Genomic DNA, 13675 nt, shown 5'->3' on the forward strand with positions numbered 1-13675 from the left:
AGAGCCCTTTAACAACTTTTAATAAACAAATCAAAAAAGTGATAAAAGATTCTGAAGATACAATCTTAAAACTGAATAAAAACCCCAAATCACTGGTACCTATGAATCTTAAAATACCACGTTTATACTGTTTCCCAAAATTGCATAAACCAAATTTGACTATTAGACCAATATCATCAATTGACTAATAAATGTAATAAATCTTTAATAAATATATTTGGTGACATCACTGATTTTACAATGAAATACACAATAAAAAACTGGAAAGAATTTATGACAAAAATCGAGAAACTGATACTTCCTAAAGAATACACTATGTTATTCTTTGATATAACAAACCTTTATACAAATATTCCAACCCCAGATACATTAAAAATTCTTAAGAATATACTGGAGGAAAAAAACTAATTTTTGCAGCCCTAACACTTATAAAAGGCCTTCCAATGGGATCACCACTTAGTCAGCTGACATCTTTCTGGACAATCTAGAGAATGAATTGATGATTAACAACAGGAATTTCTATAAAAACAACATACTTCTTTGGCAAAGATATATCTTTGTTATCATAAATACAAAAGAAGGAAATATAATTAAGATTGCATGAAGACACAAAAGTCATATTGGAGACGAAAAAAGATAACATCTAGATATTTGTAGGAAAAAGACACAAACAGACATAATTATTCCACAAGACTCACATCACAACTACACACAAAAACCAGCAGTTTCCAGGGCATACATTGACAGAAATGACAATACAAAACTAAAAGAAGACGAAATTAAGAAAGAAACAGCACTAATAAAACAGATAGGTAAAAGTAAATTATTGACAGAATTATAGATAAGCAAAGAAACAAGAAAACATAACTAACAAAATTAAACCTACAGAAGGAAAACAATAATAAAACATACAGAACTATAACTTTTCAGGGAGACATTAATAATTGAAGAGAATTTTTCAAAAAGAAAAAAAACTCACCTCAAAGAGCAATAACACAATCAATCAATTATACATGAACAACAAGGACAAAATTGAAAAACTCGTCAACAAGGGAGTCTACAAACTTGTATGTAAAACATGCCAAGTTACTTACATAGGCGGGATAAGAAGATGGTTGAAGACAAGAATTAGAGGGCACAAGAACCAAACTAAATCAAATTTTAGAAGACATTTAATTTTTAATCAGGACCATCAATTCAATGCAAAAACAAAGGCAGTTTAATGGAAAGTCTCAAAAACTATGAGATAAACAAATTCAAATTTAACAATCCCAACAAAATTTATTTGAATTTAAATTTGATGAGTAACTTCAATACATACTTAACATAATCTCAAAATAAGACAACAGTAACAGCTTGGTGACCATTACAAATAAAGAAATATAATAACGTTTTAGAAAAGTAAAAAGTTTTTTAAAAAGAAAAAGTATAAACTTGAGAAACGAATAATTTGTTTTTTAAAAAGTATGGTTTTCGAAATATACAGGAAATTGATGCGAAAGATTTCATCAGGGGGTGATTTTTCAGCGAAAATTAAAAAAAATAATATTAATCTCTTCTCCAAGTTATAGCCTTCTAAAGTTAAGGGAAAAACTCTGCAACTTTCTTCTCTCTTGACATTTTACAACTACCAAATTGTTAGTTTGCTCACAAAAAATAAAATAATGCTAAGATCAATTTGACATAACTTCATTTTTTTGACTACTAACCAATCTCTGAATTAATTCACCTGAGCCTGTGTATTATTTTATTTTTTTATGATCAAACTAACTGTAGCGATCCGTATTATTCATTCTCTGAAGGAGGGGATCGTTGCTCGACTCATCCTTCCCTTCCTTTTCTTTGTCCAATTGTTATAGTTGTAATTGTTTGATTGGTTAAACCATGCATTGGCCAATAAGATCATTCTTAGAGTTAAGAGCGTCCAGGGGGAAAACGTTTTCCTTTTGTTTTCCTTCCCTCTCTTTTGTTTAATTGCTGATGTTGCAATTTCTAATTGGTTGAACCATGCGTTGGCCAATAAGGACTTTCCTAGAGGAAAGGGTATCCAGGGGGTAAAGGTTTAAATATTGAGGAGGAGCGCATTTTGAGTCAGTTTTTCAGTTTAAATTAAAATTAATTTCTCTCTTCTTCGGCGAGACAGTTCAGTTCGGTTTAAATTAAATTAAATTTCTCCTTTCGAAAAAAGTAACTTATTTCGGTGTCGGTTAAGAGTCTTAGTGGAAGGTTCGAGTGAGACTCTGGTTTTTAATAATAATAATAATAATAAACAAACTTTATTGCCATAAAAGAACAAAGGAAAATTGTACATTATTATAATTATCCTATATTAGCGGCGGTAGTGTAACAAAAAAAAAAAAAAAAGCAAAGATGATTATAACAATGACAGTGGAAAACAAATCATAAATTCAATTCTGACAAACGGAACGATTTATCGCCAAAGACGATATCTTCCAATCGACCCAGTCTAAACTATATTACAATGATACCACCAGATATGCAGAATAGTAAGTAATTAAGGCACGCATAATTAACCAAAAGCGAAATAAATTCGTATGATGTATTGGGAATAGAAGAATTAAGTCCGATTGCGAACGAGTGGGACGCTCGTGTGATGATAAGAATTTAAAATTATTAAATAAGTACTGTGGATTCTGAGTCTTAATAATCTTATAGAGACTTGTTAACACACGGAAGGACCGACGGTTTACGTATGTAAGCAAACGTAAGTTATTGCGGTAAGGAGTAATATGACAATATTTCCCAAGATCGAATATAAAACGTATGCAATTATTTTGTAATCTCTGGAGTTTATTACACAAAGATATCGACAGGTCAGTACAAACCGTATCCGCATAATCAAGATGTGGAAAAATCAGCGAATAACAGAGGTTGCGTCGAACGTAAGGTGGAAGAAAACACTTAAATTTACGGAGGGAGTGGAAACAAGAGTAAACCCTCTTACAAATCGCCTGAACCTGGGGGCGCCAAGACAGTGCAGAGTCCATCATAACTCCAAGATTCTTAATTACATCCGAAAATTTAATGACGGTGTCACCAAGTAGAAGTTGCGAGTTAGCAAAAGTAGCCACCCTGCTCCGTAGAGGATTTGTACCAAATATTATGGCTTGGGTCTTATTAGCATTGAGCTTCAAACCGTACAGTTTAGACCACTCAAGCACTCTCGCAAGATCATTATTAATTCGCTCAATAGCTTGAGGAAAGTCATCAACTGTTGTATCGGTATAGATCTGCAGGTCATCCGCGTAAAGATGAAAATTTGAAGAAATAACCTTGGTGACACTATCAATGAAGATAGAAAACAGCAACGGACCGAGAACACTGCCCTGGGGCACACCACAAGAAAGCTCAAAGCGGTTGGAAAAGGTTGAATTGGCACGGACACACAGCGTGCGATGCGAAAGATATGAATGAAACCATGAAAGACTCGAGGAAGAAAAACCAATAGATGAAAGTATAGAAAGAAGAAGATCGTAATCGACAGAGTCGAAGGCTTTGCTGAAATCAAGTAGAACCAAAATAGTGAGACGACGGTTATCACAGGCAAGTCTTATATCATCCGTGATCTTGATCAAGGAAGTAGTAGTACTACGACCCCGTCGGAAACCAGACTGTTTGTCACTAATCAATCGATGCTTCTCAAGAAAATCATAAACCTGGGTATACACAATACGCTCAAGAACCTTTGACAAAAGAGAAAGTAGTGAAATAGGACGATAGTCGCTAGCCAAAACTGGAGTTTTCAATTTGGGAATGGGAACAACCTGAGCATGTTTCCATACAGATGGAAAAGAGGATGATTCAAAAGAAAAGTTAAAAATATGATTCAGCGGAGGCAGAACAGCATCTAGTATTGGCAAGATCTGTTTTAGACAGATAAAGTCAGCACCAGAGCACGTAGAGCGGGTTTGAGTGAGAGCCTCACGAACAACCTCCGAGTCAACCATAGTCAATGAAAAGCTACGTGCATCATCCACGCTCCCATTCTCTGATGCACAAATGGTTTGAATTAAGGTAGCCTTCTGAGTAGCGTCAAGCGTTACCGGCGGTTCGGCAAAATAGCTGGCCAACAAGTTAGGATCCGGAGTGGATTGCGTGAGTTTGCTGTCAGTAACGCCAAGAGATCGTAAGGTCTTCCAAAATGTAGTTGGTGTCGACACAGATAATTTCCAATAAAAATATTTTTTTTTAGCATTTTTGCATTTGTGATTGCACCTATTACGCAAAGAACGATAGCAGTCGTAGTTATCAACTGACGGGTTACGTCTGTACAACGTTTTTGCTCTATTACGTTCGCTCATGAGACCCCTAATATCATTAGTTAACCAAGGGGCAGGAAAATGTTTCACTCTCCTTTGCTTTACCGGAGCATGTTTGTCATACAAACATGTTACTTTATTATTAAAATAGTTAACCTTCGCGTCAATGTCCGTCATAAGATATAACGGTTTCCAGTCTATCCTCAGCGCATCAGAGTTGAGTTGTTGATAGTCAACATGTTTGAAATCACGGTAAGATAGATTACGCTGAGGACAAACTACATTTCGGACTTGGACAGCGCAATAAATAAGATCATGGTTGGAGAATTGCAGAGCAGGTAGTTGACCGTGAACAAGAATCTTATCGGTGCAAGACGAGATGATCAAGTCAAGCAGAGAGTCGGACGAAGGAAGGTGATGGGTTGGTTGAGAAGGGATGATAGATAGATTTGAGGAAGAAGTGACAAATCGAAGTTTATCACTACGCAGGTCATCTCTCAATGTACACGTATTGAAATCGCCCATTAATACTATGGTGTCATAGCACATACTATGTCTTTCAAGGAGATCCTCAAATTGCTCAAAGTAATTCATCATTGGGGGACAATAAAAAACACCCAATAGTAGTTTAGCATTAACACACTTAACCTCAATCAAAAGGAATTCCATTGCTCGCGAAGATCCATCGGACAATTCAATCGAGTCAACCTGTAGTTGATCTTTGACATACGCAGCCACACCCCCACCCCTAGAATACACGCGATCATTTCTCAGAAGACGATAGCCCGGAAGAACAAACATAGGAGAATGTAGGGAAGGCTTGAGCCAGGTTTCACTCACTAAGATTATGTCAAAAATACCAGATTCAAATGTGATCAAAAAGTCATTAAAGTGAGCAGTTAGACTCTGGACATTGACATGACACAAAGTGATGCAGTTCGTAAGATTAGAGAAGAGGTTAGACGGGGGAATCCCTATTAATTTATGCGGTTCATCGGCCTCAGCATTTCCACTGGAGTTTGAGAGGGTTAACCGAGGTAAATTCAAGAGCGAGCTTGGAGAAGAAGAAGAGGATGAAGAAGAAGAAGAAGAGGATGAAAAAGGAGAAGAAGAATCAGATGAAGAAGAATAACTAGTATCCATGGAAGAAAAAGAGAAAATTAGAAGAAGTGTAAGTTAACAATAAAGAAAAATTAGCTTCAAAGAAATAAAAATTTACCGCAGGCGGGGTCGCTTACAAAACACAGCAGAGACAATGAAGACCATAAATAGCCGGCGTGATTTACAGTATATAATAGAGTTATGATAAGTGGTAATAAAACAAAACAACCAGGTAAATAATTATCTTTGTGTTACACTTTTTAACGAGTTACTGCGCTCAATATGATCGCTTTAACCCTTGGTAAGCCTACTAATTGCTTTAGCTTTTTCTGATTTGGTATGAAGTTATGTAATATTCGATATTCTTTATGAATTGTTCTTTTTATTAAATTGATCATTTTGTAACTGTAACTTTTTGTTGAACTTAGATTTTTTTTTGATGTTTTTAATTAAATTTGGTTATAAAGATTTTCAAGTAAGGTCAGGAAAATTACTAGATTAAAAATTTCTTTTGTTGTTAATCAATAAAGTTTTCGAGATATTTTTGTAGCTAAACTTTGTTTGTTCCAATTTATTTCAACTTTAATTCTGTTTATTAATTTTAGATTGTATTTTAATTTTTTTGCTATTGTTTTCGTTTGATTTTAATTCATTAAATTTGTTATTTAAATTTAACTTGATTTCTTTTATTTTTCTTAATTTCATTTAACTTTGCTCCCTAAATCCAAGCAGGCGTGACAAGATCTGCCTTTCGTATGCGAAAAGTTAGCACGCCCACACAACAAAACTTTAAGAAACAAAATTAACAGAATTTAAAGAGAAAATGACAAGAGACAAAAAAGTGGCGTATTGAATCCCTCTATTTAAATCAAGTTTTTAAAAAGAAAAACGTATACATTAAAAAGTTCTGATGCAAAGTATTATAGGGGTTGATTTTTTTAGCCCCTTGTAATAACATTTTCCGGTTATAAAAATCGTCATTTCATTAGTAACAGTTATGTGTTAAATTTCATTCTTCTAAATTCCTCCATAGTGGATTTATTAAAGAAAATTAGGGCCCCTAACAGCCCCTAATTTTTTAGGGCTGTAACTTGGAGAAGTGATTTTGAGCAAAAAATTATATGAAATTTAATTAATTTTCGTTGAAAAACTACCCCTTAAATCTTTCGTATCAATTTAGATACACCCTGTATAAACAAAATATGTAAACAAAATTAATATCTTTCAAAGTTTTGAATTTTGTTTTATCTGATTAAATTAATGTAGTACTTTCCATATTGTAATAGGTGGGATGCTCCTGAAGATGATTAAAAAGATTAATTGAAACCTGTAGAGCAGAAAATAAAAACTTTTCGTCTCATAAACCCACATAGTTTTATTTTAATTTCACTCGAATTCAAATATATAAAGATGGAAAGACATAATGATAACAATAACGATAAATATATGTCAAAAATAAAATCTCTAACAATAGCAAAGGAGTCACACTGTCGCCAATTAGCCATGTACAACAAGGTTATACAAAAAAGTGATGAGATGAGTTTTAAATATCTTGGTGTCATATTATGAGCAGGAGGAACCTCTAGAAGATGTTATCACTCAAACAACGAAAGGAACTGTGATGTCGAGATACCTGAAGAACATAATACAAAGCAAGATCTAGGGTGACCTACTTTCCTATCCTATCCAAATAAGGAAATCCCATGAAAACGCGTCATGTTGAATTGATTGGCATCAAGAGCCCTGTCACAAGTGGATTAGTTAAGTGAAAGAATGAAATACCAATGTTACTCTACCTGTGCCTAATATACCTAATTTCAGCATTATTTTTTATTCTTATTTCATTAGGTTTAACATAAATAAATTGCTCAACAACAATGTTACGCAATATTTTCAGGTTGTATTTTTCCATACTTATTTTCGCTTATGTAAATCAATACCAAATTCAACAAAATTAAATACTCACCAATAAATTTGTTCACATCACTAACATCATGTCTGGTACACATTACAACCCAACCACCATGCTCATTAGTTAGTGGAGCCTCATATAACATGCGTTGTTTTTGCAAATCTCTAGTCCAACTGGCATCCTCGGCAGCAGGAATACTATCAGAATGATATTTAATCTGTTCCCTCGCAAGACATCGACCTTCAAAATGGACCAATTCATTGGAAAATTTAATATCCCATTGCCGTAGTTCTCTCTGAATATCTGGATTACTAGCCAATCTCTTATGGAAGTCTCTTAATTTATTAACGCGATCCTGAGGGCTAATTCGCGTGTGCTTAGCTAATGCAGACATGAATTGGAAATTAGACCTCTGGCTGTTGGTCAAGCCAGTCATTGTACAAAGTTCTGGCACAAGATAAACAGTTTCTGGCATTCCAGATCGTATTTCCCTTGCTTTTGATCTTGATACCAGCATAGGTTGGCCTTTATCGCGAATGCAAAGATCCTTATAACGCTAAAAATTAAAATAAAAGAATCACTAAGCATATCTACAATTTTTATAAAAATTAAAATATACCGTTTGAAAATATTCGATGTAACTAATTTCACTCCCATCCTTGCGTTGAAAACGACTCGTTGGCTTAGAAGTCCAATCAACGTCATCAACCATATAAGTCTTGTTATTATACTTGGTGATAACAACACTGCCAATTATTTCTCGTGCAAAACTGTCTTGATAATTGCCCCGATCGTTTTGATGACACTCATTGAGGAAATCAAGGGCTGTGTCAATACGCATACACTTGCTGATTATTTCTACATTCATCATCACTGAATGCTCATATTGTCTAATGGACGTGTCATAGCCGGGCCATACCTCAAATCGGTGGTTTTCTACTTTTTGCTATAACAAAAATAAAATTTTAATGGAGATGATATTTCTTTAATTCACGTTTCATAAAACTTTTGTTACTACATATGAAATAATCTAGAATTAACAAAAAAAAAATGTATTTGTTTTATTTATTGAAATCTATGTTAAAAATATAGTAAAAAAAGTAAAATTAATCACAATTTATAGAGATGTTTTGATGTTATGAGATTTGAATACTAAACTTAAGCAAAATAATTGTAGATTGCAAAGAAAGGTGTACTGGATTTGTTTGTAAGCAGATGATAATGGGAGATTTCGACTAATTAATCTACACATTTGCAACAAAATGTAAACTCAATAAATTGTATTAAAACAAAACGTGCTTTTATTGTTATTGTGCACATTTTTCCGACAGTGAAAACCGTTAACTCACAAAGTATATATGTAATACTTCAGTTATTCCAGAAGCAAACAAACTTATCATCATTCTCTAACCGTTAACACCCATTAGTGAACATAAACAAATTACTATACCTAAGTCACCTTAAAATGGCGGTTCAAGTTCTGTATGGTATTCTTCAACATGAAAACCATACAGAATATTTTCCCCTTTCATGTACCGAATGTTTTATCTGAAACTTTTTTTGATAAAATTGATAGTTTATGAATTATAAAGTTGTCTCAATTAAAATGCCTAGCCCCACAGAGAGGAGATTAAAAGAAAAACTTATATACTTGGCATTCATAGACCTAAGTGCAGCGATCGATAGTATATCAAAGAAGACCGTTTGGAAAGCCATGGAAGCGGTACGAATACCTGACAAGATCATCAAAGTCTCAAGAGTGTTGTAGAGAAGAGCAACAGGAATAGTCAAAATAAGAGGGATTACATCTAAAAATTGCAATATGAAGGCCCACTTCTGTTTATTGTAGTTATGACCCAAATCATAAATAAAAGTGAAGAGAGGGCACTGAACCTAAAACTCGGCCACTAGAGAATGGAAGAAGTAAGCCTCAAAGTCTTGTGTATGCGAATGGCATAGTATTACTGGCGGATATAATCAGGAAGTTACAAGCAATGTACAAAAACGCAGGAATGGAAATAAACGCAAACTAAAATAATGAAGATTATCAAACAAACTGGCAACTAGGAAGAAGACAAACATCAAATGTGGCCAGAATAGATTAGAGGTAGTAAATCAATATGAATATAGACGACAATAGATTAGGAAATAAGAGACAGAACGTACAAAGCAACAAAAGTGTATTACTAGATTAATATAACATTAATAAAAAAGAGCTAAGTAAAGAAATAAAGAGATGTATGAGGCGGAAACCTGGCCAATGCAGGATAAGCACAAAATCAAAGTAACTGCAGAAATGAAGCATAACAGTCAGGACCAGAAGATATAGTTAGAAATACAACCACAAGAGAGGAACTAGGAATAGATCCTTTAGTGAAAACAATGGAGAACAAACAGTTGCAGTGGTACAAGCACGTGATCTATATGGATTATAAGAGGTTCCCAAAGAGAATGATGGAGGCAAGAGGAAAAAGGAAATGGGGAACCCAGAATGAAGTGGCCGGACAGCATCAACAGCACGTTAATGTCAAAGAAGTTTTTAACTGCATCTGGAAGTTCTATATGTTCAGAAAAGTTGTTTTCGGAGGCAGAAAACATATTTGAAAGAAAAAGGAATAGACTACTATCTTTAAATGGTCAGAAACTTGGTATTCCTGCACCACAATACCTTACTGCACTTGGACTATTAAAAATTTGAGCATGCGCACTTGCACTTCATTGTATATTTTCCACGTGCTAATAGAGGTGTAAATATCCTGTTGAAATGGGATGAAATTTTTTTGTGTTCTGAAGCAAATTGACAGTAATTTGAACTTCAGCGAGTTAACATTGTTAAAAATGGATCGAAAAGGAAACCGTAAATCGAATGTGCAAAAAATTATACGAAATGCGTTAGTACAGAAAAACTTAAAAATCAAAGCCATTTTGAAGTAACTGTACATTTAGAATTTAGTTATACTTTATTGAGTTTTAGTTTGATGTTTACAGCTTTACAAACACCGATAAAGTGCAAATTATGTAATAGCGATATAAACTTTTCCAAAAAGTCGGAACGTGGATTGAGATTTAAATTGTGTGTGAAGTGCTCTTGTCCGATGATCAACAATGCGTATGAAATTAACAGACGTTTTGTTTTGGGTGATGCGATTGATTGGCGTTGGCATAAGCGGCATTAATCTTTTCTGTCATGGTTTTAGTAATTCACTTTATTACTTAGTGCTCAAGCATATAAGCACCGCCGTAAAAACCGCATCAGATTGTTTTTAAAAAAGCAGTGTAAGAAGAAAATAAAAAAAAATGTTGTCAGTGCGAACCCTGAGAACAAACTATCAGTTTCAGGCGATGGGTCATGATCAAAACGAGGATTTTCCTTACTTTTGGGTATGGTCTCTTTAATAGCAAAATACTCAAAGAAAGTGCTAGATATAGTTGTGGAATCAAGTAGTTGCAAAGCATGTAATACTTGGTACGCAGATCACAAGGACGAATGTAGTGCCAATCACGATAGGAGTGCTGGTAAAATGGAAGTAGATGGAATACTTATTATGTTTAAACGATCTATGGAGTGGTATGGCGTAAAATATACGAAATCTGTCGGCAACGGCGATTCAAAGACTTTTAAAAACTTAGTAGATGAAGATCCTTATGATGGGTTGAGGAACCCCATGTAAAAAAACGCATGTATAGGCGTTTAACAGCAGGGAAAAAATGCTCTCTCAGTTGTTGAAAGTTAAAAAACAACTTCAAAATGATGAGAAAAAAAAGTCAGAAAGAAAGAGAAACGCCAAAAAAGTAGAAGGTCAAGTAGAAGAACATCAAAGAGAGATTCGTCCACTAGTCCTCAATCAAAGAACCCAAAAACTTTGACATTAGCGAATAAAGTTATAGATAAAATGTCAAGGTATTATGGCTATGAAGAAAGCTGTGTGGGCAACGTTTTATCATATCAGTTCTACCGTTGAAAACCCCCAACACAGTTACTGCTCTGGTCTGGTGTGACTACTAGTACTGGGCAAAGTTTCGATACCCGATACCCGCAAAGTATCGGTATCGAAAGTATCGAAAATATGTTTATAAATATGTTTATATACAGGAAATTGCGTTTACAGCTATATTTAAAGGGGTAACCTACATAAAAAAATATTAAGAAAAATTCATGTAAAGGTGCGTCCTAAAATGCTTGAAAAGAAGTAAGATACTTTGAAGATGACAATTAATCATTATTTCAAAATCCGTTAGGGTTAAAAACACGAAATTTTACGTATCTACTTGTTTTTATGCGACAAGTACGATAATCTAGAAAAAATTATCAAGAGCATATGGTGGGGGGAATAAGGGTTAGGGTGCGTAATTTATTTCTCTTTCTTTTTAGCTTTATTCTTTCCACCATTTAAACCCCAAAATTAAAATCTACGAAGAAAAATACATTAACCCTTTCGTTACTAAGAGCGTACGCATACGTTTTTCTATATGTGGGCTTGCTAAACGAAGAGCGTATATTTTTCATTAATGTTTTCCGAGTTTCTGAGAACGAGAAAGGTAAGTATTTGTCTTGCTAACATGTTTATTCGCGAGAAACGAGCGCATGCGCCTGAAATTTTTTATCTTGTACAAACTTGCAAAATTTAGTCTCCAATTACGAAGAACGTACGTATACGTTTACCGATTATATTTTACGTAGTAAGCATGGTGACAGAACTTAAGTGAGTTTCGTTGTTACTTTTTGGGTAAAATTTTATCAGGTAAGTTAAGCAACACATTATTAACGATATTGTCAATAAATATTGTCATTTGTTTATGAAAAATTTTAAAATAATTTTAAATAAATTTTGTTTTGTTAATTTATTCCCTTCCTAGAAGTTTACATGTGTTTATGTTTACAGAATGGACAGGCGAAAAATATTAACACAAAAAGAATTGGAAACAATCGCTGAACAGTTTATGTATGGCAGTGATGAAAGTGAAGAGGAGAGTATGGATGATGAGAAAGTTGAAAATGAAGAAGTAGATAGTGAAGAGGAAAATTCGGAAGAAAATAGTGAAGAGGAAAATTCTGAAGAAGAGACGCCAACCGTTAATATAGGTAACGTTTGGAAATATAATCCTACTTGGGTGCCTGATTATTATGAATTCAATGAAAACGGTTATAGTGGAATAAAAAATCGTAATATTGATGAAAATTCTACCACTTTATTAATTTTTGAAGAACTTTTTAATCGAAACGATTTAATTGGAAAAATAATAACAGAATCTAATAATCATTTTAAGTTTTTAAAGGCTAATAAAATATTTTCAAAAAATATAAGAGAATTAGAAAGAAATGAGTTTATGTGTTTTTTGGGTTTAAGTTTGTTAATGTCCAGAGTTAAAAAGCTCAAAGAAGTAGAATATTGGACAACCAACCCATTATTAGAGACTCCAATATTTGGTAAAATTATGAAAAGAGATAGATGGTTTTTTATAATGAAAATTTTACATTTTTGTGAGAATAATGATATGAATGACGACAGATTATTTAAAATTAAGATTATTGTGGATAATTTAAAAAGTTCATTTCATTCTAATTTTAGTCCATTTGAAAATCTATGTATCGACGAAAGCCTGTTGCTTTTTAAAGGTAGACTAAAATTTAAACAATATATACCTTCAAAGAGAAGCCGATTTGGAATAAAATTATTTTTAATTTGTGACTGCCAAACAGGTTACATATTAGATTTTCTTATTTACACTGGTTCTACTACAAACATAGTGAAAAGTAATCCAGAATTAGGTATATCTGGCCAAATCGTATTAACATTAATGAAAAATTATTTGAACAAAGGACATTCCTTGTTCGTAGATAATTGGTACGCCAGTCCTTTATTATTTAAATACTTAGTAACCCAGAAAACCAATGCCTGTGGAACAGTTAAAAAAAACCGTAAAGAAATGCCAAAATTTCCAATCCAAAAATTAAAGAAAGGAGACGTAATATTTTATACGTCCGGTCCATTGTGTTGTATAAAATGGTGTGATAAAAGAGATGTCTTGATAATCACCACTATGCATAAAACAGGCATGATCGAAACTGGAAAAGAAGATAGGGCCACGAAGGAGAAAATTTTGAAACCAATTGCAATAAACGAATATAACAAACATATATGAGTGGTGGACAAGTCAGATATGGTATTAAGTAGTGTGAAATCTATTCGAAAAAGTGTAAAGTGGTACAAAAAGGTATTTTTTCATTTACTTGATCTGACTGTATTAAATGCACACGCACTACATGACCTGGTGCACAATAAAAGAACACCCATGGCAGATTTCCAATTAGACTTAATAAAGGATATTTTTGAAAAATATTGTTCGCCAACAATACCAAGATCTAGTGCGGTTGGTAAAT

General features: G+C 33.6%; 1 protein-coding gene across 2 annotated transcripts in view; it reads right to left on the bottom strand.

The window, feature by feature from the left end:
• Positions 1 to 13675, bottom strand: part of LOC111414921 (piwi-like protein Siwi) — a 30882-nt gene that overhangs the window by 1732 nt on the left and 15475 nt on the right. For both annotated transcript variants that reach the window (XM_023046389.2, XM_023046388.2), the window contains 2 exons: positions 7913 to 8239; positions 7348 to 7849 (listed from right to left, as the gene is read on the bottom strand). In XM_023046389.2, the coding sequence (XP_022902157.1) occupies positions 7348 to 7849; positions 7913 to 8239 (829 nt within the window). The remainder of the gene's footprint in view (positions 1 to 7347; positions 7850 to 7912; positions 8240 to 13675) is intronic.

This window comes from Onthophagus taurus, chromosome 7 (genome assembly GCF_036711975.1).
Source record: "Onthophagus taurus isolate NC chromosome 7, IU_Otau_3.0, whole genome shotgun sequence".
In the NCBI taxonomy this organism is placed as follows: domain Eukaryota; kingdom Metazoa; phylum Arthropoda; class Insecta; order Coleoptera; family Scarabaeidae; genus Onthophagus; species Onthophagus taurus.